This window comes from Lampetra fluviatilis, chromosome 12 (genome assembly GCF_964198595.1).
Source record: "Lampetra fluviatilis chromosome 12, kcLamFluv1.1, whole genome shotgun sequence".
NCBI classification, from domain to species: Eukaryota; Metazoa; Chordata; class Hyperoartia; order Petromyzontiformes; family Petromyzontidae; genus Lampetra; species Lampetra fluviatilis.
Genome location: NC_136286.1, coordinates 11,873,810 through 11,900,833, shown reverse-complemented (window position 1 = coordinate 11,900,833; position 27,024 = coordinate 11,873,810). Strand labels below are relative to the sequence as shown.

At 43.9% G+C, this 27,024-nt stretch overlaps 1 protein-coding gene across 2 annotated transcripts in view; it reads right to left on the bottom strand.

Moving 5' to 3' along the window:
- The window catches only part of DNAAF9 (dynein axonemal assembly factor 9), a 60,820-nt gene that overhangs the window by 4,504 nt on the left and 29,292 nt on the right, over positions 1 to 27,024 (bottom strand). For both annotated transcript variants that reach the window (XM_078861665.1, XM_078861666.1), the window contains exons 21-36: positions 25,909 to 26,012; positions 24,754 to 24,900; positions 23,894 to 23,982; positions 22,536 to 22,631; positions 21,238 to 21,358; positions 20,744 to 20,832; positions 16,576 to 16,734; positions 13,612 to 13,737; positions 10,251 to 10,288; positions 8,815 to 8,950; positions 6,428 to 6,514; positions 4,272 to 4,378; positions 3,061 to 3,135; positions 2,347 to 2,597; positions 1,238 to 1,303; positions 123 to 216 (exon numbers count right to left, since the gene is read on the bottom strand). In XM_078861665.1, the coding sequence (XP_078717791.1) occupies positions 123 to 216; positions 1,238 to 1,303; positions 2,347 to 2,597; positions 3,061 to 3,135; positions 4,272 to 4,378; positions 6,428 to 6,514; positions 8,815 to 8,950; positions 10,251 to 10,288; positions 13,612 to 13,737; positions 16,576 to 16,734; positions 20,744 to 20,832; positions 21,238 to 21,358; positions 22,536 to 22,631; positions 23,894 to 23,982; positions 24,754 to 24,900; positions 25,909 to 26,012 (1,785 nt within the window). The remainder of the gene's footprint in view (positions 1 to 122; positions 217 to 1,237; positions 1,304 to 2,346; positions 2,598 to 3,060; positions 3,136 to 4,271; positions 4,379 to 6,427; positions 6,515 to 8,814; positions 8,951 to 10,250; positions 10,289 to 13,611; positions 13,738 to 16,575; positions 16,735 to 20,743; positions 20,833 to 21,237; positions 21,359 to 22,535; positions 22,632 to 23,893; positions 23,983 to 24,753; positions 24,901 to 25,908; positions 26,013 to 27,024) is intronic.

The window sequence follows — 27,024 nt, the reverse complement described above, 5'->3', positions numbered from 1 at the left end:
AAGCATTCTGACAGACACACACACGTACAGACATCAGCTAACAATATCCCGGAAGCTGTTTTTTTTTACACCCCCCCCCGTCCCCAACATCAGACGTGTAAAACGAATGCTCAAAAGGATACAAGGGTGTTGATTGCTTTTCTCTCCAAAGAAGTTAATGAATTGCATTCCATTGTAAAAGTAGCCTGGTGGCAAGGGCTCCAGGTGTCTTGTGGCCTGCGAAATATAGTACCAGACACGGCCAGAATGAAGTTTCAATGGATTAGCACTCCCCACTTGCAGTCTGCTGCAGTGTGGTTCAGTGTTGTTCGTTATCTTATTTAATATACACCTCCGATTAGCTCGTTTGGCTACGTACAGTGCGAAAGAAGTGCATACATACGCACATTTGTATGCTTATTTGTTCTTTTTTGCCTTGCGTGTACAGTTTTACACGTACATAGTGTGCATGTAGACACAGTGCTGGTGTGTAAAATCACCACATACACAAAGGTCCTGTATTTAAACAGGTGAAACCCCATTTAGAGTGATAATCGTATATACACAAGAGCTGAATGTAATAACTTAAAAAGGCAATATTTTATTACTATTTTGCTGAAGGTAATTTTCATATTTAGGGATTGGGATATTACTCTTTCACAAAACAGCCTACGTGTGTAATTAACATAACATGGTCTTTAACATCCACTTAGCGATTTATTAATTGCTCACAGAGGTCAAATGTTAGCGACAGGAAACCGAAAAGTCAACCGCGTGAAAATTGGCTCGATGGCCTGCAGTCTGACAGCCCGGTGACTCAACTGCCCCGTATCTGCGTGGCGTAGTTATTATTATTGGTGGAATTAATTATCTGCTTTAGAAATATTCAGACCAAAAATATCTCTGTGCGTAAATAACCCTTGGGCAGAACATGCTTCCTTGAAATTAAAAACTGTAATTAGCCATGGCGCCTTAGCAATTGAGGCCGCTAACTATAAAGCTGTAATTTTGGACAGGAGCATAGTTGAACATTTCAGCTCCTCCACGCTGTGCCACAATGCCACTGTTGTATCAATAACACGCAACGCGGTTGTCTGCGCTGCTGGCTGCATTAACGTTGGCATCCCAAATAAAATGTGACGGTAAACATTATGACATTGATCTGCTGTGCATGATCACAGTGTGGAGTAGCGATTGGTTGAGTCTGGAGGTAAGTAGCGTTATGCCTTGGGTGGCAATGCTGTTCAAAGAAACTCACGTGAATGCTCATCATCTCCTTCTGGGTCAGCGATTCTTTTGTCTTTAGAATTTTGGTTTTTGTTATCTGGCAACAAAGTGCAAACAGTCGAGACAATTGATCAAACGTCAACGGCAATCTTTCGATTTGAGTTATCTAAAGTTTACAAAAGCGTAGTTTGTTTGGTTAAAGCATGCATTGCTTTTCATGTCAAGAATACAAGCCTTTCATGTTTAATATCTTAATCAACATGTTAATATAGAGTAAACCATATCCCCAGATAGTAGTAGCAGTTGTCACACTATGCAAGCAGCAATAGTGGGGTAGCTTCCACCCCACCATCAAAGACTAAGATCCCCGGTGTAGCCTTAACACAATTTTGGGGCAAGTGCTGTGAGCAAGCACCTATGAAGGCCGGCACGGGCACAGGAGGAGGTGGGTGGCCAGCACCATGCCCGGCCGTCTTTGTCTCCCTATTGGCAATGTTTAGACATCGCACCAGGTACTCATTTGCGGCCGAGTTGACCCAGGTAAGGCCCGGGACAGTTCAGATAATCGTCACTGGTGTTGGCCGTGAGCGGGAATCGGTACTCGGGTTGCCGGGGGATTCTCACCGAGCGCTGTGCCACGCTAACCACTGCGCCACCGCCTCCTCCCCTCGACACCACACACACACACACATCCCTCCCCAATGGCACGTGCATATTGTTGTGTGCTTTTGAAACAAAGCTTGTGCGACATGCTGGACTATTGTAAAATACCCCAGTGGTTACTGTGAAGAGTTGTGAATTAATCTGTTCAAGTCTCATCTCCATAAAAGGTGTGCTGCGCGAAGGGTTATTATATATCCGTAGTGCGAGACCATTTGCGATCGATGTACAAGAACCACACGGGCACATTCAATCCCGCCAGCACAGAACAAGCGAATTATCCCCGTGGAAATGTGGAGAATTACAAGCGGTACTTCATAAAATAGTCCCCACCACATTTACGCCTCCATGCTGAACAGCAAAATCCTTTGGCCCAACGTGTCACCATTTATTACACGGTCCAACGCTCATCGAAACAAAACGGTTACGCCGACGGCTTCACGGCGGCACTGGCGAGGGACGCGCCGCTCGGTGTGGCACCTGCTTGGCCGAGCGCCGGAGCCAGTCCTTCAGGTATTCCTCTCTCAATCCGCAGCCCGTGAACACCAGGTGGTACCGTCCTTCCGGGTGCATTGCTGTGCCATCGGCAGACTGCCCGTCGCCGCCCACGAGGCCACCGCTGCCCCTCGGGGTGGGTGGGGGCCGTGGGACGGGGCCTTCCTGCGTCGCCGTCAGCGTCAGCGAATTGTTGGCCAGGGTGATGTGGCTCACCTCCACCATCTTGGGCGAGTCTGGGATTGACAAACCGAGGAGGATCAGGCAAGGCCGAAGTACAATGCAGCAGGATGAAGGATGCCATTCTCTGCGTATAAACCGAGGAGAGTCAAGCAAGACTCAAGATAAAAGCGTGTTGACGGATGCCTTGGCTTTTTGCGGGAAAGGCCTTTGTACGAGGCTCCAAGGCAGATTTTAATGAGCAATAATGTGGTTTCATTCTCAACATTTGAACTCGCGTGGATGTCTGCATAATTGCCAACTATATTTTACAACCAACTGCTTTGTGGAGTTGCAACATTCACACTGTGGGCACTGCAAATGTTTAGATAGGCCTCAAGACGAGATTGAATGTTTTTAGTATTCTAAAAGCAAACTCATCTAGTCCAGAAGGCATTGTGCAGCTGCACAAGATGTTAAATGTCATTTTGCCAAAAAATGTTAGAGTGAACATAAGGAGCGAGAGAACGAAAGCATTACCTGAAAACTTCAGCCGGCCTTGTATGCTGTAGATGTTCCCACAAAAAGGGCTTGAAGACAGCATGCCTTTCAGGGCTGTTGAAGACATGCATAATAGGCCTGTTCACACTACGAAGTGCACTTTGTGCACTACACACATGAATACAACATTTGCTGCACACGGCCACATTAGAGTGGCGCTGACATTTTAATTCATACGAAAGTCACCTTAAAGAGGTTCGCATTTGCTCTGAGAAACAAAACTACGCAGCATTAGTGATGGGTAAAGAATTAAGCTTTTTATATCTCAGTACTCTGACAATGACCACTCTTAAATATACTTAACCATCAAGAAAGCGTTGCGTTGACTTTTCAGTCAACAAGAGCAGCAATGACCCTCGTAAATGGCTCCGTTTTGCACGACCCCATTCCCCAGAATGAACACCATAGGTTGAGGTTTTTACAGAGGTAATTTTTTTTATGGCTGTCAGAGTGCGTTGTAAAACACCTGCATCAAATTTGTATTTACTTCGTAAAGATGCGGGGCTGGCTCTCCCGCCTGTGAGTAAGAATACATATTCGTAATAATTCCCAGTCCTCTTTGTTACTCTACTGCTGGATGAAGGCCTCCTCGTGCTGTGTCGGTCACTGGGGATGCTTCACCATACTTCACCACGCTGGTCTCACAGTATGGGTTGCTGTAGGTGGGGGGGGGGGGCCCAGTACCTGGTTCACATAGAACTCTCCGCCCACATTAGCGCAGGGCCAAGTGAGGTCGCTGAGTTCATAATTGCGGTGCACGTTAACCGTTACGCGACTGCATGTCCGGTTAACAGCGCACACACAAGCACCACCTCGCAAAGTCACCGTTTAATAGCTTGGCTCGCCACGTAAGCAGTGGTGCCGTGGTGGCCAGATGTTAACTACCTCACCTGGTATACAGGAGGTTGTGGGTTCGATCCCGACCCTCGTGCCTGCTGTATATTTGCAGTTTGCATGTTCTCCCTGTGGTCGCGTGGGTTTTTTTCTGGGTCCCCCGGTTTTGCCCTCCACATTTTCGAAACGTGCGTTTAAGAGCATTTGACTGCTATAAATTTTGCGCGATGATAAGCCACTTTGCTGAGCTATCATTTGTGATGGCGTGGTCACTTCCGAAAAACATCTTGTACATCACAGTGGTGGGGCCCTTACCTGGTAAAATAAAAAATATTTTAAAAGTAAGCGGTGCACACCTTTGCATTGACCGATGAACAGTGGTTTCTCCAGGGGACGGTTGAAGCGAACAGAGATCTGCTGCATGGCAGGGCACGCCGCACCCGAGCTAAACATGCCACTTGCCCTGCCGACGGAGGAAACAAAAAGTAAACAGTTAAAACTGTAAACGCACACAGTGCGTATAAATACTCTGTATAGGGAATGTATGAACTGAGTACCTCATTACAACCGTCAAGCTGGCAGTTGAAACAAAAATTCTATAGATGCTGTATGAAGTCTTTATATCGCATTATAAATGACCCAATAAAGCTAGGTTTTACATGCAAGAATAATGGAACGGTTAATGTTGTTGCACTCCCGTGTAACTGCACTTGCAGAGTAAAAAAAATCTGATAATAAAAGGCAAAAATGCTGAGTTCTCCACAATTGAACAAATGTATCCGTTGATGCTTCATTGACAGTGCCGCACAAGCATAGTTAACGAAAGAACTCGCATTCGTCAATGTGATCATTTGTATGCTACAAAAAAGGGCCATTGCCTGAAACATCGCCTCTGATGAATTTGCTGAGATTTAGTTTTCCATAGACATCCACGAGTTGAAATTATGTAACCCATTGGAACTAGGCGGCTTTTATTCAAGGCAGACCTGGATCCCAAAAGTAAAACGGGACACGTTGATTTTAAAATGAAGTCAAATAATTGAACCTAATTATATTTGAAAGTTACTTCAATTGGTTTCATTATTTAAACGGTATGGATGTGCATGCTGACAGGGACAGCCCACCAAAACTAAATCCTGTTTTTCATGGGAGACCCAGATTCAGAGCAAATGTGACAATTCAACTTATAGCGATTATCGTGGTATGAAGTCGCACTGATTACACGCGACCCCGTAACAGCACGTCGCAGGTACACCTTCTCCCTCCTCGCAGAGACGTAAAAGCTCAACTCCTCTTCTCATCTGTTTTAGAGTTTTCCGACTTACATTTCTGCTTTTCCATAAAAGCCATGAATGCTATAATTCTGTTCATCATCTCTTAGCAGGCTCTAATCTTTAGAGGTCATATTACTTACATGCAAATCCATACATGCGTATGCCTCCCAGTGATACGTCTTGTGCAAACTCATTTTAAAACACACGTAAAGTCAGCGTACACTCACGTGCCCATTTTTCCAAAGGAGAGGAATGCGACAAGAGGTTTGTTAATCATACATTTAATGCGGTTGCTGTCATGGTTTATGTTTTACGAACTCGCTCAAGCCACCGGGGAACTCTCACGTGCTCGCTTACGAATGCACTCACCATACGTGCGGATCGCAAACACTCGTCTCTCTCTGCTTCCTGCCTCGCACTGCCCGACTCTAGAGATTTTTATCTAGCTGCAGCCTGTACAAATGTTTCTGGTACGTGTCGTGACGGATATTTCAAGATCTGACCCAGTCCGTCCAGTGATCGCCGAGCCACATTGGCTTGAAGTTACCGAACAAATACGTGATAAGGTCACACTCATTACACACAACGTGCTTGCCGCAAATGATCCACAATAGAGCTTGCTGATCTTGTCAAGGAGCATAAACCATCACGCAAACTCCGGTCTTCCTCACAGCAGCGGTTTTTGGCTGGCCATCGAACAAAGACGGTCACCGCATCGCGCGCTTTTGGACGCGCTTCTGCGGCCGTCTGGAACGCTCTTCCTGACGACATTAGGAAGCCACTGGAGCTATGCACTTTTAAATCTAGAATAAAAACTCATTTATTTAGAGCTGCTTTTTGTGTTTAGTTTATTGTCCTTCCCCTGCACCTCCAATTAGCACGGTTGGCAACGTACGGTGTGAAAGAAGTTCAATATACATATATACATACATTTTCTCCCATTCGTCTCTTTTTGCCAATTCCCCAATTGTCAATTCATGAAGTGTCATCAACTCATGTCTATTACACACTCAACGCTGTTGTTGCCAGCCCTTTGGGGTTTTGGCGCCTGTGCTCAACAAGTGCACTTAAAAAAAAACCACACAAAGTAGTGCTAAAAAAGGCGCCAAATAATTTGTTGAATTATACGAGAGCAGCCACGGGGGACGTGCTGGCTTCTGAATGATGACACGCACCTGTCTAGGAATGAATTATTTTGACACTCATCTATGGTGAGCGGACAATCGATTGTAACTCACCAGCCCGGAGTGAGCAAGTGACGAGCACGAACCATGGCCGCATCATTGAAGCTGTTCTCAGACAAAATCATCTCAATGTCCTCGTTCCTGTTCACAAACAAGACGCGACGTGTGAATCCCTGCCAACACACAGGCGTTATTAACCATGGAAATAACATGTCAACGAGATTTAACTACACATATTTGGACCATCTTATTTGACAGGCACTATTCTACTTTACCGAGTGTTGACATCCCCAGCGTTTAACAGCAACTCTCCTTTTTGTATTTGGATTGTCAACCAACACCGGGTAAAAACAACATGTTGCACCTATTGTTCTTTTTTAGCCCCGCCCACCCCCCCAACACGTTCCATTCATTGGCTACCACATTCAGATAAGCCCCTCCCCCCTCCTCCCCCCTTAACTTGTATTTAAGAGCTTGTCTCTTGGAAATTTGCCTCACTTGATACAGCAAATCTAGCTGTGACGGTCCCACCTGATGACGGAGACTTGTGTTGCCTCCGAAACGTCGTGATTTTTTATTTTATTTCTATTATTATTTCTATTATTCTTACTTTTATTATTTATTTTTACCTACGTGACTTTACCGAAAAAACCTAAGAGTACACAGGTGGGCACACCATCAACAACTTTTATCCGGTACTTTTACACACGCTATACAGGTGTGTGTGTATATATATCTTGACTTAAAGCTTTCGTGACTGCAGGAATTCATATTCTTTGGGTCTTTCGGTAAAGTCACGTAGATAGGTTAAAAAAAGTTACAAAAAACTAGGATGTTTCGATGGCAACACAAGCGATCGAAACGTCGTAGATTTTTGTAAAAATATTTTACCTATCTACGTGACTTCACCGAAAGACCCAAAGAATATGTATATATATAGTTTGTACATGTAGTTACACCCAGAGAAATCAACCAGTGTATTTGGGGTTTTTGGTTTGATAGAAATAGGAGAGGCGAAACAATAGCTGCATTGCAAATGTAAAAGGCAACGGTGCAGCCCTGCCATGCTCACGCCACTGATGGCCGAAGGGCCTCCACTAGACGGTATTTGGCCTACTCTTCCATGCTGGCACAGGTGAGAAAATCCATCATACGTGACCTGCTTATCAAACGGTTAGAACTAGGAATATTACCACCATAACTACATAGTGATTGGTAAAGGTTGCTAAATAATAAATAATAATAGAAATTACATTCTGTACCCAAATTTGGAAGAAGTATTTTTTTGACTTCTTCAGAAATGCAGTCATATACCATTGCACAACCTCAAAGGAAAAACATAATTTGGTGATGCTGCTGCATTGGCAGTGGTGCACAAAAGCACACACAACAACAACAATTTAAACACACGCTTGTGAGCAAATCAGCCTGAAAGGATTAAAGTATATATAAAATCGGCGACATTTTGGGCAATGGTCCTTCTGTTACTTCCCGTATTACATGTTGTGGTCATGCCAGGGGCCATGCAGGCAGAATTAACATGAACAATTTTTGTTTCATAATAACCAAACTGTCCGACGGGATCAGGCTGTTTATTAGCCACTTCTGCTGTGGCATCAGGCTTGCATTGCCTACTTGCGGGTGCAATTGCCATTATTAAATGTTAAAACGCATGATAATGAACTCCTCTGTGCCCAGACAATCCAGCTTAGCAACATGTGAAGTAGCAAAACACAGGGCTGTCACCAAATTACGTCACGCACAAGTTCAACTGCGCTGACGGGCAAACAACCGCAATTGCTATAGAATCTTCAGCAATGGCTTCAATTTAAAAAAGTGGTTACTGCTTAAAAGGTTTAAACTTTATTGGGTTGACCCTAATTCAGACTATTATAAAATGAGTCATTGCCATTTGCAGTTCAGCCTCGACAATCACTTCAAAGCCGATGCTGAAAGGAAAACATAAAAACATTGCGTTGGGCGTTAATCATCCACAGACAATATCCGAGCTTCTCTAGGGCATATGATATATATAATGAAAATATTTCAACTAAACGTGTAAATAAAGGAGGAAAGAGGAGGGTCAAATCTAAATACCCGTGCTGAATCTCACCCACCGCTATAAACACAAGCGATTGGAAAAAATACCGGTGCCAAAACTAGAAACGCAAGCGGCAAACCCTTCGTGTGTACGAACTGTACTACAGGAACATCTCCAAAAACCCCAGAACACAACCGTACCCTCCCCACCAAAGTAAGGGAAAAGCTAACGAACAACAACAATCGTCATCTGGAGCAAAACCTCTCGGCAGCAAGAAACAAAGATGGCCGAATTCCGTCAAAAAAACACAAAACGACCTTTCAGTTGAGAAGAACGTTCACCCTTTAGTCAACGAGCTGTAAATTAAAAACCCCCCCTACTAAAGAGCCCTTCTCGGTACCTGCTGACATTGCCGTTCTCTGCCTGGATGAGTGCGGCGCTGGGGTTGACCAGGCGTATCAGCTCCTTGAGCTGCTTGACGCGTGGGTGCTGCTTCTCGTGGTTGGGGCCCGTCAGCACCACGTTACTGGCCCAGCCTGCACGTCCAGATCACCGCAAAGTCAAAGCGACACCCGCCACGTCGTATTACTTGTGCATCGCCTTATTGAGAAGCCAGTCCGTTTCCGAGTCAAAACACCGACAAGTAACTTGCAACGAGATTTGTTGAACTGCAATACAGACAGACCAAGGCCTCTGTTGCCGTATTCTGTTTTGCCCAACTTTGCTTTGACTCACGACATCAGTGATGGGCTGGAGTGAAGGTTGCAGACATCACGTGGCCCACTCTGTCTAATGCCATCCATCAATGCGGTGACTGAACATCGATTGGCAACTCAACTCGGTGATTCTAAAACCTCTACTTTACCGCGGCGTTTTGTTTGCATCATGCCATCCTTAAATTATATTTGTATATTTGTATTTTGCATTAAAATTGCACTGCTTTGTGAAAGAGGGATGGACTTAAGAAATTATTTAAGGTGTAGCTGTATTGTCATTTGCAAACGACACCAATGAAGTTGCAACCAAGGAATGGGCCTGGACGACAGATCTGAAGTGATTTAGATTACATGAGCAACTTGAGCTACTTCGTGCAATGGTTAAATCAGGAGAGGCCGACATGTAAAACATTTTTATCGCACTTTTATTAAGCAAGTATACGATGCATTCTGTTAATAGGTATGTTATCCACCGCAGGTCAGGGTCAGCAATTGTCCTCAAAACTATAAACTGAAACTAAACTGTTTTTTTATTTTACCAGGTAAGGCCCACTGAGCAATATCACTCTATTTCAGAAGCGACCTGGCTTTCACAAATGATTGCTCAACGAAATGGCCGGTCATGTGGAAATGTATATATAGCAGCCCAAATATTCGAAACGCACATTGATTCTAAATGTGGAGGGAAAAACCAGAGGACCCGGAGAAAAATCCGCGCGACCACGGGGAGAACATGCGAACTCCAAATATACAGCAGGCGTCAGGGCCGGAATCGAACCCAAGACCTCCTGTATACAAGGCGAGGTAGTTAACATCACAGCACTGTGGCGCCACGAAATAATACCTTTGAAAGGAAACACAAACTCGAGCTACTTTTCAAAGATTCAAAATCCCCTGGGATTCCCTGGCCCCCAGCCGACGAGCTTCACTCTCAATCATTTCCCGCATGGGACAGGTATTGGAACAGCAACGCTGACATCTTGCAAATTACGTGTTCTGGTTTATTGGCAGTATGACGTAAAATACAGAGTGTTGACTGCACTATACGGAATTTAAACGCTGACATCTTGCAAATGACGCGTTATAGTTTAACGCCAGTAAAATGACATAAAAAGCTGACCTTGTGCGCACTGCTCGAGTAGTTTTGGAAAGGTGAGGCTGTTCAATACACAGAGACACACACACACACCGTTTGAGCATTCTGAGCAGTTGTTATGCACATCTTTTATTGAAACGCTAAAAAGTTAATTTTGATTTCCATCTGTTGACAATGCGCAAGTAGTCCAATTACTCATTTGAAACATGTTTTCCCACTGGATCAAATCAGTATATGACAGGAAAAAAAACCCCTTAGAATATACTGAATAAAAACTGATATAATTACTGAGCCAATAATATCAATATTCGAATACAAATTTAGAGTTTTACAATAAAGTCCCCCAATCATTACTGGGTGGCAAAAGAGTTCTAACTCTTGGACTGTTGAACCTGTGAAAGTGGCCCAGCAGTAAACGTGTCGCCCATGTCAGCTGCATCGCAAACCTCTGCGGTCTTTTTGCCTGCCACATTTATTTGAACTAAATTGTGTTTCACACATCTCCCTTAGTGTTGTAGTTATTAAGACGCAAATTACTAAATACACTTCAGTAGTCGGTGCCACTTGCTGTACTTCATCGACTCTGACATAATTGACATCACAATATAATGTTTTGTTCATAAAGAACAGCAGAGGCAACGTTCACCTGACCAAGTCCAGTTTCTTACTTGTTTGGTGAAATTGATATTTTATAAGGTCTCTTGCGATCGAATGCAAACTATTCAGTATTGCTAACTTTACATAATTGTGAAGACAACCATAACTTGGCGACACGGGCTGTTAGCTCCATTCGATTGCCGTCGCTAGTTTAAAAATGACTCAACTGCAGTATTCCACAGTCAAATGTGGTGCTGGTAACAATAGAGAAAATAACTTTGACACCAAGTGCCCTTTTTTTAGGGTCGATCAGAGGAACGAGAAGGTGCATGACCGACGGCACACTGACAATTGCCACCCTGTGGGTGTGGAGGCTAAAAACATTACACAATTTTTCTAAATTTCGATTTAAAGCTTTCGTGACTGCAGGGATTCATCTTCTTGGTTCTTTTGGTAAAGTCACGTAGAATGGAAATAATAAAATAATAAAAATAAAAGATAATAAAATAATTCTGACGACGTTTCGGCTACAACGCAAGCAGAAGACGGCTGCTTGCGTTGTAGCCGAAACGTCGTGAGAATTATTTTATTTTGTTTTATTTTTATTATTTTATTACTTCCCTTCTACGTGACTTTACCGAAAGAACCAAGAAGACTATTTTTCTATTTAAAGCTTTCGTGACTGCAGGGATTCATCTTCTTGGTTCTTTCGGTAAAGTCACGTAGAAGGAAAATAATAAAATAATAAAAATAAAACATAATAAAATAATTCTCACGACGTTTCGGCTACAACGCAAGCAGCCGTCCTCACCTGAGGACGACCTCACCTGAGGACGGCTGCTTGCGTTGTAGCCGAAACGTCGTGAGAATTATTTTATTATGTTTTATTTTTAACATTTTATTATTTTCCTTCTACGTGACTTTACCGAAAGAACCAAGAAGATGAACATTACACTACATTCAACATGTGCCACTCAAGGTAGAGAATAACAGTTGTATTTTAGGGATTACAGCAGCGGCAACATTCACCTGTTAAGTACATTTTGGCATTGTGATTAAAGGTGATTATCTTTTAACCGAATTCAATTAAGAGTTAAATTCTAGCTATTTATTAAATAGTTGCACATTTAGCCACATCACAACTGTCATAATTTAGGTGTCTAGTGAAATTAAATCCATGTGTAACATTTGTATAGTGCATATTTTTTTAAACATTATATGTAAATACTGTTCATGTATGTTCATGTTGTGATGAGCACGTCAGCACCTGCTCCGAGTCGGGTACTGTAGTCCACTCGTAAGATAAACATTTCTCAGGTCAAGGAAGCTGTTTACATTTCGTTTCATCAGTACTGCTTCCTTTGGAGCAAAACACTAAAACATATAACCCTTTGGAAAAACCAGGGCAGTAAATATAAGTGGGGGTAGTTGTCTACGGCAGGGGTCCCCAACCCCCGGGCCGTGGACCCGTACCGGTCCGTGTCCTGTTAGGAACCGGGCCGCACAGCAGCAGGAGGTGAGAGCGGTGAATCGGCGCGTGGCCCGCCCCCATTAGTTTATTATTGACCACTTCTGTCCGCGCCTCTTTCCCGCACTGCGCACTTGTCTCAGTCACAGTTTTGGTAAGCCCACAAGCTCTAGCCCCGAGCCAAAATGAGTCAAAAACAAACGTCGCTGGAGAGTTTCTTTGAAAAGGGGGAAAGACCCAATGATGAACCCCCGCCCCCCGGTCCGTGAAAAAATCGTCTTCCACGAAACCAGCCCCATGTGCCAAAAAGGTTGGGGACCGCCGGTGTACGGTATTCCAACGAACCAAGCACGGTCAAAATACCACGCGAGTTTCCGTAATGAGGGACCCGATTGCTTCAGCCAGTCACCTGAATGGTCTACAGTAAAGCCCAACGGTTATATATATAATCAGGATGGCACGACTCAGCACAGTAGCGTCTGTTGTATGTATGTTGAACTTCTTTCGCACCGCACGTAGCCAACTGTGCCAATCTGATGTGCCTCTTGACACGAGTAGAGAATTTTCAAGAAGAATTAAAATGCCGGATATCGTGAAACTTGCGTATGAATGCGCCTTACAATGGTGTGCTCATGCTGGTTGCAATAAATGCTCTAATACACACAACACGTGTTTAACTAAACAAATAAAAATGGGTTTTAAACTATACAAATTCAAATTCCAGAAAGATGGTATATATGTGTCTCAATTATTGCCTCATCAGGTTGTGTGCTATTTAGCTCTGCACATTTTCGTTGTACCTGAACAATCATGAACAGAAATCATTAATTTGTAGTCATTTAATAATAATGATGATGGGTAATTCTTCAATTTGACAAGTTTGTACCATAACCGGATTGTTTTACCAATTATCGAGAATAATGTAAACAGGCCATTTCAAATCAGGCTACTGGACAATTACAAAACTATTTAAACGTGCCACCTAAGCTACAAATAGATTAACTGCAAAAAAAGAATGCTTAGGGTAATGAGTATAGGGGAAATGTTTGATCTATAACATCAAAGCCTTTAGTTGCAACGAATGAAACAATCAAAACATCGATATTTAAACAAACTTTGGCCATCTTTCATTGTCATGTTGATAAAGGTGCTCGTGTGCCTTTAGTTGTAACGAATGGAACAATCAATATCAACATCGATGTGAAAGCAAACTTTGGCCATCTTTCACTGTCGTGTTGATAAAGGTGCTCGTGTTTGCAGGTGGGCGCATCGACTCTGTGGTTAGTTCCACCACCAGGAGGCTGTGAGTGGCGTACATACCTGTGCTCCACACATGCAGCCAGAGGGTTAACGCAAGCTGTTATGGCTCCAATTACAAAGTGCGACTTGACACTGGGATCTGGGTGAGTCCTAATTGCCTGGACCACATCCACAACATCTGCAAAGCTGTTAAAAGATTAAAATAGAAGAGAGTGAGTCATACAATCGTCGTATGTATGTAAGTGTGTGTGTGGATACAAATGCATAGAGGGGAGCAGTGGCGCGCAGTGGTTAGGGATTCCCGCTCACAACCTACACCAGTGACGATTACCTGAACCGGTCCTGGGTCTCCTCTAGGTCGACTCAACTTCAAATGAGTTACTGGTGCGATGTGTAAACATCGCCATAAGGGAGACAAAGGTGGCCAGGCGTGGTGCTACTTGACTTTACCGAAAGACCCAAGAATATGAACTCCGACTGCTACTTTTCATGTTAAACGCACAACGTTAACAAGAGCTGTTCATTTTATTGTTTAAGTTTTTACAGGGCATTATATATTTTATAACCCGACTTTACATTAACCAAACTGCTCCTTATGAACGTGGTTTAAATGCCGCACGATTTGCCGTTACAATATAACATACACACCAAGTCCTCGGTGTTGCGTGGACATATATATAGAATATAGAATATTATATATTACATATATATAGAATACTAAGCATGTAATTATGTCCTACATGCCCTCCCTCAATGCAGAATGGCAATGCAGGAGTGCAGCTCAGATTGTGATTAGCGAATTTTAAAATACCGCTCAATGGCATGCTTTGCATAGGGCTAATGCAATCTAAAAATACGTATTTACGTTTCATATTAATGTACAATTCTTACACAAGGTAAGCAAGCCGTGCGAATTGGGGAGAGCAATTAAAATGTCATCATCATCATTAGCCATGTTTATCCACTCCTGATGGCCTCCCCACACACCACCTTGCAATGCCACAGCCCACACTAATTCAACTTGGTAAGAAATTCTTACACAAAATGATTACGCAACTGCTGAAAGAAGCGATTCTCTGTAAACGCTTCCACTGTGTACAAGGCATACCCCCAACATTAATGCCTCCTGTTTCATTTCCCTGTATTTTTTTTTCAATCAACTCCTGAAATATTTCTGATGATCATTCGTGGATAGGTCGTGAAAAACGTGGCTCTTTTTCAAAACATAATTTTCATGCATTCGTGGCAATGTGCATCTAGGAGCACGGCAGAAAGATTCATCCTGCAATCGTTTGTGAAACAGCATTCCTTTACCGCCGTGTAATGAGATCGAAATGTGGAACGTGCCGTTCATCCTTCAAATGGATGAACAGATGGATGGTCGAATGGTTTCAGATCCTCGGCTGCAAGGTGGACGGGGCAGCTGCAGCAGAGTGCTTGAGAACTGGGCACTGGCCACTGGTGTTCTCAGGACTTTTGTGCGCGGTGGCATTGTTTTGGAAAAGGGCTTCTGCCAATTCTAATTGTTGACGACAATTCAATAAAAATGTTGAGATAAAAACAAGGAGGAAGCATAAACCTGTTGGAGTATCCCTTACGCCAGTGGTTCTTAACCTGGGGTGCACGCACCTCCTGGGGATGCGTGATGCCCTTTCTGGGGGTGCGAGATGTGGCCATATTATTTAGAAGGTAAATCATCGAAACACATATTCAGCACGGGCACGTAAGTGCAACTACTTTGTTGCAAAAAACCCTGTGTATTTATTAACATTATAAAACAAATTACGACTGAGAACCACAAGGGTGCAACGCTGCAGTAAAGGTTAAGAACCACTTGCCTTACGCCATCGCTGTGACACATGGCTCGGCTCAATTTGGGTGAGGCCCTTTTTTCAAATGGCGACCCAGCCAAAACACACGTAGCTGACTTATCAAATACACGCCTAAAGCCCACAACAACAAAAAATCCTTCCAATAAGAATTGCACACAATCATCGTGGTCATAGATTTACATCAACTTGGCCAAAACACACGTAGCTGACTTATCAAATACACGCCTAAAGCCCACAACAACAAAAAAACCTTCCAATACGAATTGCACACAATCATCGTGATCACAGATTTACGTCAACTTACTCAACAGTCGCCAATCAACACAATACTTTATCAGAGTGCGATTGCATTGCATCTGGTCACAAGTTGCTGTGCCCTTTATACATCACGTGGCCCAGGGATTACTCAGGGAGCTGCGGTAAAGTACTACACTCAAACCCCTAGTTGCTGGACTTTGCACTTAGCCACACCAAAATTGTCACATAAAACAAATAGTACATGAATTTCCTTTTTGTCAAAATAACAAAATAATTTACACACTGTTTAGTTTGGAAAATATGAAACACATAACGCATAATAAAATGTAATCCGTGTTCGTGTGTATAATATATAAATAATATAGATGCCCATCACCTGAGTGATTGCTTTACGAGGTGCCCATTGCAATGATTATTTATTTGTATTTATCACTACACTTGTTTACCTGCGAGAGCCTCACAGTCTCTTGTTCAGGAGTGTCCTGCAAGGTTTTCACAGGCAGGGAGCTGCTGTATGTGAACCCAATCGAGCAATTTGCAGGAATTTTTTCTTTAAATGGGATGTATGGCCACTACCAGTTACATTGTATGTTCTTTTTTTAGCTATGGGAGGAAACCGCAGAACCCCACTGGAAACCCACGCAGAACAGGGGGGTGAGACAGAGAACATACACAAAAAGAGAACATGTCACACTGGACATCTGTGTAAAAGGGCTTCAGTGCTCATCAGATTCCTCCAGCCTCAATAAAAGACTCTGCTTCTGACATACTCCACACAGGCACCCGAGTCGCGAATCGAAACCAGGCCCTTTTTTGCCGTGACGCGCGAGTGTGACCGATGACGCGCTAGTGTGACCAACGTGCCATCTTGCCGCAACGAGAGGGCGCGGTGTGTGCGCGCGAGCGTCTCCGTCGCTTCAGAAGCAGCAATTACCCCGGAGTGAGCATGAGGATGCGCAGCTTCTTCCTGGTGATGAGCGCGTGGCGGGGGCTGCGGTAGAGGTGCGACTGGAGGACTCCGCTCAAGTAGCGCTGCAGCGCCGCAGCGTTCGGCTCGGCGCCGCTCTCCGTAGCGTTGTGGAGCACGGCCCATCTGCACGACAACGTGACGCCGCTCGTTGTGAGCTCTGGGAGAAGCTCGTGGCACGAAGGGGGGGGGGGGGGGGGGGTGGAGGACGGACTTTGGGAATTCTAAAACGACTAAACTATTTTAAAATGTTACCAGGTATGGCCCACTGAGCTATACAGCTCTTTTTCAGAAGTGACCTGGCCACAAAAGATATCTCAACGAAGTGGCTTATCACGTGGAAATGTAGAGCGGCCAAATACTTGAAACGCATGCCGATTCTTAATGTGGAGGGAAAAACCGGAGGACACGGAGAAAAATCCACGCGACCACGGGGAGAACACACGAACTCCAAATACGTAGGCGTCAGGGTCGGGATAGAATCCACGACCTCCTGCAACCCCGGCGAGGGAATTAACATCTCGTAACCGCGCCGCAAGCAATTCCATTGTTTTACACTGGCATCATCATGAGCAGCCATGATCAACCCACAACCGGATGAATGCCTCCCCAAGCTGTGGTACTCTTTCACGATCATGATGTGATGTTACAATCCACCCAGCACCTGCACACGAACTGATTTCATTGCTTCATCTATACAGTGGATGTCCTCTCTAGCGCGTTCCCTCCCTTGGCTACTACTCAACATGTTGATACTGCAACGAGCCCACGGCGATTGCCACTTAATCACGTATGCTGTTTTGCACCATGGAAACTTGTTTTGCCCTATTTAACCCTCTAAATAATACAGCGAGGTGTGACGTGAAATTTTCGCGTGAACAAAATAACACCTAAAGACACTTAACCATCCAAAAAATGCTCCTTTTGCTAATTCCTGAAGCAATTGATTTATATAAAAAAAAACAGACGCATGGATACTTCAAAGCATCACTTTACTTGTACTTCATATGGCAATGTGAGCTTTCGGCCTTAATTTGATTATTTCGATTAACTTTGGCTGATGCTGTGGTGCACGCTTGTAATCAAATTAATAAGCGAAATGCTCGAGTTGATGGATTGCTTGCAGATGAAAGGGTCTATTTCTACAAAAGAGAATCCTCTTTTGCATAGACAAGAACGCAACATTCTTACGGAATGCAGTAGCAAAACTTTTTTTTAAGCCGCCTCTGCAAACCCTTACGAATTACATAAAAATACAACATCCACTTAAGAGTTATTTATTCATCTCATCAGATATATGAATCATGTCATTGTGATGTTAATTATTTGCGGCGGTGACAATGTTTTACAACAAATTATTGAGGCAAACACAAATGTTAGAGATTCCTTGCTCCATTTTCTACCGTGCCATATATCAGTGCATGTATGTGTAGTGACATGGAATGGGTCACTATGGCGCGTAGAGCTGCTTGCTGGCTGTTGCAGCAGCCCTCTCTGCCAGCAAGTCACGTGATAAGCCGGAGAGATGGAAGTGGGGCAAAGGTGACAGAGGGGGCACGTGGGGTAAAGCCGAGAACCTTCGGATAGGTTCTAAAAGGGGGGCTCGGTGGATAAACGGGGGACCCCGAGCGAAGGTTCGTGGCTGTTGTTTGGAGTGGAACCCGTCGTGCTGCGGAGGTCTCCGTCAGCGTCTTCACCTTCTCAGCGTCGTTGGTCAGGCAGCCTGTTAGCTGTCCTGACCAGAGTGTCGTTATTCCCTGTGCCAGTGAAGGCTATAATAAACTGCCTCCTACTATTAGTGTCTCGGAGTGACTCACTACATATGTATGTATGCATTTTGAACTTCTTTCGCACCGTACAGAGGTGCATGGCATATGCAGCGACTGCCCGTCGCCATACAAACATGGAATTTCAACCACTAGCTCAGGGCTGCCAGCGGAAGATGAGTACGGGCAAGTCCTCGACTTGCGAACGTAATTAGTTCCTGGGTCCCGTTCGTAAATGCGGGTGTTCGTAAGCTCGGGTGTGTTTGAAGTCGAGCACTGCATGTACTACCCTTCCCTCGTTGCCCAGGATGGGGAGGAGACGGTAACCTTCTCACGTGTTTCCTTAAACACAACTAATACCTTTCGATTTATAAAGCTTTCGTGACTGCAGGGATTCATATTCTTGGTTCTTTCGGTAAAGTCGCGTAGAAGGGAAATAATAATATGGTATACAACTAATACCGTCAACTAGGCGAAATGGACGTCGTTAATTTGTACTCAGATATGATCGGTAGAGCTAAATGCCGGGAAAAAAAATCCCTTTTTTAAAGGCCAAAAACCGATCGGACAAGGTCTTTGAGTGTAACCAACTAAATATCGAAGGACTCACAAGCTATCAACGTGAGTCATCATGAAGCCCTCTCATGGCCAGCAGACCTTGGCATTGGCATTTAGCTTCTGAAGGTACAGCATTGCCATACTGAAAGAATAGAATTTGACCAGGTAAAATATTTGGATTTGTGCTGGAACAATCACACACACTGCAAAATTCAGTGTGGAGCTAAAACAATCATAATGATCATTCACCGCATGCCACGCAGCGCAAGATGCACAGACAAAGTTGAGTGCATAATGCACCCAATGGTCAGCAGACACGGACTGGTGTTCACCCCCCCCCCCCCAACACCCCATCAGCCGGTAGATTCTAAAACACAGGGAAGACTCTACGCAACGCAGGGAGACATCGATGCCGACACATGGACAAACGCTCTTCACCGCACGTTTCACTGCACTACCGATGCTTCTTTCCAAGCACATGACTCGCTTTCAAATCCACTGGAGGCTTGTGAAGGCATCGCCGTAATTGATTGTCTTTTCACAAGGGATGCGGACGCTGTAGCCGCACCGCGTTACAATGAAGCCCTATTTTTGGTTCACCGTGACATTTTGATTAATTATTTCATTGCACAGACAACTACAGGGGGGAAAGTGTCACGCTTCATGCGCAGGATACAAACTGTGGATTATTTCACTCCCACGATTTTCTATTTTTAGACACACACACAAGTATGTTTTGGCTCATTAATTTTAAGCATGGAAAAAATGTATCAAATAAAATCTTTCACATTGACTCACTTTTACTTCACAGAAAATGCGAATACATCTTTACAAGCTGAACTTTTGCATGAATGAATACGTTTTTGTTGTGTACAACAACAATACTACAGATTGTAATGCCATTTCAAGTGTGTCAACACAAGCTGTTCATCGCAATTCTCTATGGGGGAATGTGATCTGCAATTCTCTTTGAAGGATAGAGCACATGGCAGAAGCAATACTTCTCCAGCTGATGCACCTTGTACCCGAATGGGAGTAGGCAAGCTACCTTTGAGCCAGCTGTGCTCCGAGTGAGCAGCACGACCAACAGCAGCAGGCTCTACGATGGTTTGCAACATTTAAAACACAAGAAAAATGTAAAACTCTCTTTGGTTGACGACAGTCCACAATGCAAATATATACAACAGCACCTTGAATTGCATTGGTTAATTGGCAAGCGATGCACACGGTGCATCATGCATCGAGCTTTCTAGGGCCCCGTGTACATCGCTTGCCAATTAAACCAATGACATTCAAGGTGTTGTATTTATCATTGCAAGCAGAACTACACTGCAAGTTACATCATCCGAGACCAATTCACCAGGTTCAACAACCTGTCAGTACAGCACAAACCAGGTGACTGCACATGCTACGGTTATTATTGGAACACTTAAACGTCACTAACAAAACAAAGCAAATGGAACAGCATTCTAGTTTCCCTGGAAGATGTTTTAAAAATGCTTATCTCACATATGTACATTGAACTTCTTTCGCACCGTACGTAGCCAACCATGTTAATCAGAGGAGCAGGGGAAGGACAACAAACTAAACAGGAAAAGCAGTTCTAAAAAAAAGAGTTTTCAAACTACATTTACAAGTGCATAGCTCCAGTGGCTTCCTAATATCGGAGGGAAGAGCATTCGAGATAGCTGCAGAAGCGCATCTGAAAGCGCTCGACGCAGTGACCGTCTTTGTTCGAAACTATTTCAACTGCATTTGGTGTTGAATTGGCATGAAACGTCGGGTGTAGGTGTACATGTGGCTGCCTGTACCTATCATGCTCCTTGCTGAGGTTGACAAGAGTAGCACAGAGGCGCTCCCGATGGCTGCCGGGCAGGCCCGTGATGATTGTGATCACCATCTAAGAGGAAACGCCACTCAACGCATACGACGGTCCACTCTTCAGAATTCATTCATTTATCACCTCTCTCTGCGTTCCATCTTAAAACCACTTCCCATGATGAAACTACGTGCCATCCAATTACGAGCTCCCGAGTTAGAATTTATGTACGTAATCAGAATGTACAGGGGAAAGCATGTGGGTTGAAAGTGAGCCCTCGTTTCACGCAGTACTCTTAAATATAAAGTCGCATTTGGACGCTTGTGAATAAATGGAAACTACAAAATACTAAAATAAGTAGAAACAACTTTTAATCATTCATGTGTGACGCATTTGAAGGACTCAGTCATGTTGCTCTAGTTACCCTTTAGCTTTTGTACATGCATTCTGTGTTTGAATGAAATGCTTCAAATTCAAAACACTAACCTTCCCATGGAGGTCTTCGTTGGCTTGATTTTCATTCTCCGATGGATTTATCAGCAATTTGAAATGGCTGGACAGGATGGCGTCCATCAGCACACTGCTAACTTCAAAGTGCTTTAGGAACCTTTGCACAAAAGCACACGCGTAAGAACATTCACACAACGGGCCATGCAAACATAACCCAAGGCCTTGCAGGATAACTACTCAAATGTCATGCTTATGTTTAATAGCTCTACAGTTTCGATTTAAAGATTTCGTGACTGCAGGGATTCATATTCTTGGTTCTTTCGGTAAAGTCACGTAGAAGGGAAATAATAAAATAATATTAATATAAAACAATAAAATTCTCACGACGTTTCGACTGCAACACAAGCAATCGTCATCAGGTGCGAAATCCACAGCAAGAACATTTTCTGGATTTCACACCTGCTGATGATTCCTTGTGTTGCAGTCGAAACGTCGTGAGAATTTTATTGGGTAATATTTTTATTATTTTATTATTTCCCTTCTAGGTTACTTTACCGAAAGAACCAAGAATATATATAGCTCCACAGTTCTGGTTAGTTTCCTGTGTTTTGAAGAATTACTGACAGATGAGACCGAACTATATAGCGGTTTAAAGGTTAGTGAACACTTGCACATTCACAATTTTAATATTAATTGCTAAACCATAAGAACACTGCACATTATGAGTACATCAACGTTCTGACCTGCCCCTGCTGGAAATCTGTGAAAAGAGCTTTATCACTCATCAGATTCCTCCAGTATAAATAATTATTCTGATTTTGATTCTGAGCAACTAAACTGACTTTTCAGACCGGATCATTCGGCGCTGTTATGAATGCAAAAAAGACAATTGTAATCGAGGCTAACGACAGAAGGTGGCCGAGTGGTTCAAGGGCTCAAGAGGGCGGTGGTGATGGCACTGCTGGAAACGAGCTGGAGCTTGAATGCAGGCGGCCATTCACGATTGAACCGGGTTCTCAAAGTTAGCGAGTTCGTAATCAGAATTCCGCTGGGGTCACATGCAACAAACGATGCTTGCAGAGAATTAAAACGTGGCCCGCGAGTGTGCGTTGGCTATTGCATGTGACGTTGAGAAGTAGTTCTGCAATGCGATCTTCCATTGGCATTCTATGAGCCGGGGGCGATGATGCACTGCTTCAAGCTGCGAGAATTCAAAATGGAAACCTTCATCCAATGACAACATTGATAGCATCACTCGAACATAACTGGAGGAAAAGGCAAACAAAGGTGAGACACGTTCAGGATAGGAGGTATGAAACGAATCTTTGCCGTACTTTTCAAAATGAGGCAATGACGTGTATATCGATGGCCGACCAGTCCCCACTGAGTCCACGCACGTGGATGCACGCTTTGTCTCCAGGGCAGTATACCTGGACAATACGAGCAGGAATAATTACACGCTTAGGCCGAGATCACTCGTAACCTCAACCAGGTCCCTCGTACAATCAATATTTCATTCCCGCCTCTTGCGTTCTCACGTGGTGAAATACATCTTGAAACTTGTATTGTTAAAAAAAGTTAACTTTCGAGTTTGCCGGCAGACAATTCATCATGTAAGGACAACAACCACTTCCCCATGAGACATTTTGACATTGCCTATTCATAAAAATGACATTAGTTTGTATCGGTTTTCATTTTTAAACAGCCCGTGTACACACAGACACATCCATCAACGGGGACTTAAAATTTAAGAATTTGTAGCAATCTCAAGTTTTCTTCACGGTGTCATTACCAACAAAAGGGTCTATCAACATTGAGCTTTCAGTAAAAAAACATAATCCATTTTATCACTGACCCAAGTTCCATTCCATTTCCTGTGACCAAACTGTAAACATGCAAGGCGAATCTGATAAGAAGACCCACCATGTTACACAATTGGCATATAAATGACAACGTGTGGTCTTGCTGAACTAAATCAAAAACTGTCAGTGACCAGCACACTTCACGATACGGACCACCAGGAGTGTGACAAACACAGCCTCAACTGAGGGTAAAATCAACAAAATAAAAAGCATGCATATGGATGGATTCAGTGACGCTTTGCCTAAGTTATTGGAGATAACAACGATACGTATAAGTAACACAACGAGATGACGTCGTCACAAGTAGTGACGTCATCGCACGTAATAATACCCTTACCAGCAAAGCTAATCCTTTTCACGCTGGTTTTTCTGACGAAGTTTTAGGCAACCCTTTGATCAAATTTTTTATAGGATACGTCTCGAACAACAACAGCACTTTACACTAAAAATGTTGCCGAAATTGGATCTTCTTTGCACGAGTTATCACGACCATAGTTGGAAAGCATTAGACACCCCCAAACATACGGAAAAATTGTAACTGGGGGCGTTTTTAACAACGCGAAATCTTGAAACACAAACATTTACTGTTGCGCACTCACTTAAAACTCCCTTGAAAAAACTCCCATAAAAACTGACTGCTGGCTTTGTTGCAAAACAATGTAAGGTGTTGACTCAATCAGCTCGTTTGTATTTTATTAAAGGGCACCATATTTGGCAGTGCAGGGAGGCTGGCGTAACATCAAGTGGTTTACAATGCAATTCCTCTCAAAAAATATTTTATTTCATGAAAGAGAAAGGGTACGCAAAGGTGATGTTTGATGACGACTTACAGCTGGGCGTACTCTGAGATTTCTTGCTGGCTGATCATTTTCAGCGCCACACCAAACGCTTCTGCCTGATTTCGCCAAGATGAGAGCACCTTTACACATCATACGCACAACACACAACACCTCCATCAACACTGCGTTCATCACCTTCCATCTAGAACATTCCATCTCATTTGTTCAATTGCGTTTGATTGCTGCATATTTACTACGCGCAGATAACGCCCAGATTAAACCCGCAATCAAGTCGTTTATTACAATTTACGAGCTGATTAAAACTATCACGTCACCTTGCGGCAGTGTCTGACTTGGGATGATTAATCACGAGTACATTTGGTTCTATCCGATTAAATGTCTTTTTGTACGAGTTTATTTGCTTTGTATGCAAATTACATTGCACCATTAGGTTTACAGGCAAATTACAATTGCCGTCACTTGAAGACAAATACTTTACGTGCGTCAATGATTAGCTCTTACTGCTGCTGTTTGACGTCATTTGTGATCCATCAAACAACGCACTGGGCTGTATAGCCATTCCTACAGTCTCTAAAGTGCAATAAAACTTAATAAAAACTAATGAACTTATCAAGGTAAGCCTCGCAAACGATAACGAAGTTGTATCTTCAGCAATCGAAACGGCGGCGCCATGTGAATTAAGCTGCGTTCAAAACGCCACTGCAATGTCACTCGATGATTCTCTTTCGTAAAATGTATAATGTTGACCAATGTAAAACCAAGTCATAATAAAACTAGCAGAGGACGCTTTACTGTTAGAATAACCTGAACCTCTTTAAGAGGCTACTTGGTCGCAAGCCAGTGACACAAACACGGGAGGTTTAGACAAACATAAACACACACACACACACCTCTCTGTAGAATGTCTTGTAGGCTGTTGACTTGGGCATAAGGCCAAAGGCCAAGCTGAATGTGGAGCACGACAGGTGGAAGGGCAGAAACGGCAGCAGTGACCTCTGGTACTCAATCACCACCATGGCCACCACACTGCAGGAATCCTGCGGCGATTGTGCACACGCCGATAACAACCCGAGTTAAAGAGGACACTTCATCAGGTTACCCAAAACGAGGATGCCGGCCGATATAATTATGTGCCGAGCACGCCTCGCGCTACGTTAGGGTTCAATGTAATAGCCGCACGAATATTCGTGTGTGTTTGTGGGGGGGGGAGATAAAAAAAACCCTCGTTCTTTTCAGAGAATGCCATTCGTTGAGGAGTCATCGTGCCCCCACGGTATACCACAGACCTAGCAATCAGTGACCTCGACATCGCCTTGACCCCTTGTAAATGTGTCGTCAACGGATATGCGCAACAACTCCAAACTGCAGAAAGGGTTTTTTTCCTCTTCTATGCAGGCGACAATTGAATTAATCGTGAAACGTATGACCTGTATATCCATCAAGGTCACGAAGCAACTCTTGTTGGGTGCTATGAAGGGCCATTGCCCGGGATGTCGACCAGTATTTAATTGTTTTAAGGCACTGTTATGGATCAATGTGTTGATTGAGAGTTATACTGGTAGGAACCTCCTGGTTACACCAGCTCACAAGGGATAATTGTGTCCATCGTACAGGGAGGGGCTAGGTGGGGAGGGAGGGGCTGGGTGGGGAGGGGAGGGTGGGGAGGGAAGGGTGGGGAGGGTGGGGAGGGGCTGGGTGGGGGGTGGTAGGGGTGAGGAGATGTTGGTCACCCTGTGGTGCCCTTATAAAACTCAACGTTTAACCTACTCACGCCGGCTTGTGCCCACCCTCACAGTTGGGCATATTTGCGGAATACACCACGCCGCCGTTGACCCTGGTCATTGACCGAGCAACCCAACGTTCCTACCAGCTCCCTCCGCAGGAATGTGTTTCTAAGCACTCTTGGGCTAAAAAGAGCCAGTCGTTAGTGAATGGGGCAGATGGAGTTTTAGAAGGGAAGGCAAACTAAACTATATTTCATTGGCACCGTTTAGTATGTAAAAAGGTTACCGGTTAGTTTAAGATAAATTCGATGTGGTACTTACTCCATCGTAGAACTTGATAGCCGTCATGTGGCTCATGGGAAGAATCACGCTGCCATACTTGCGGTGCACAAACAGAATGCCACTGGACAGCAGGGTCAGTTTGCCTGCAACAACAAAGTGCAGCATTTATAAACGGATTATGCTCAGTTAACGACAGCAACCAACACACATCTCATCCTTTTCACCGAATGACACTATAGGACTTTATATTCGAAAACAGACCAAGAACATGTTTTACCCTTCACTGCACGTCGTGAGAATTTTTTTTTAATTGCTTTATTTTATTTTATTATTTCCCTTCTACATGACTTTACCGACCAAGAAGATGCAATTTGTATTGTCGCGATAAGTACCGATGGGTATCATGACTCCACCTTTGGAAGTGTGTATATACAGTGAGACTTTGTTATCCGTGACCCGATTATCCGTGAATTTGTTTAATCAAGGGTCTAAAAACCTGGTTCTCTATTCAAACTATCCGGGTGGCATGGCAATTCAAAGATGCGTGGTCCAGACCACGGTTGAATGGAGTTATTCAGAAAATACTTCCAATTATCCGGGGTCGGGACCACAGATAAATTGAGTTGTGTGGAAAATTCTTCCAAATATGGGTGAAAATAACGATGCAGTGCTTTCTGCACTTAGGGGTGGTCTCTTCTAACGCGATGGCAAGCAAGTTCCCATCCCATACCCACGTCAGGAGAGGTCCTGCAGGCCTGGTAGCCGTGACCTCGTTCTGTGGCGTAAACTTGATATCACAGAATGCCCTCGAAGGTCCCCACGCCCTTGCCTGTTGGCCACGCCCCATTCGATGACATTTTTGTCCACACGTCACGGGTGGGCGGAGCTCTTATCCGGCATTATCCGTGGTCACGCCCCCCCCCGGATATTTGGAACTGGGGTACCCATCTTTAGATTTGAAGCTTTCTTGACTGCAAGGATGCATACTCTTAGTTATTTCGGTAAAGTCACGTAGCTAAAAAATGAAATAAAAATTAATAAAAAAAATAAAATCACGACGTTTCGGAGGCAACACAAGCTTCCGTCTTCAGGTGAAACTGTCACAGCAAAAAATCTGTATTGATACAGACGGAAGCTTGTGTTGCCTCCGAAACG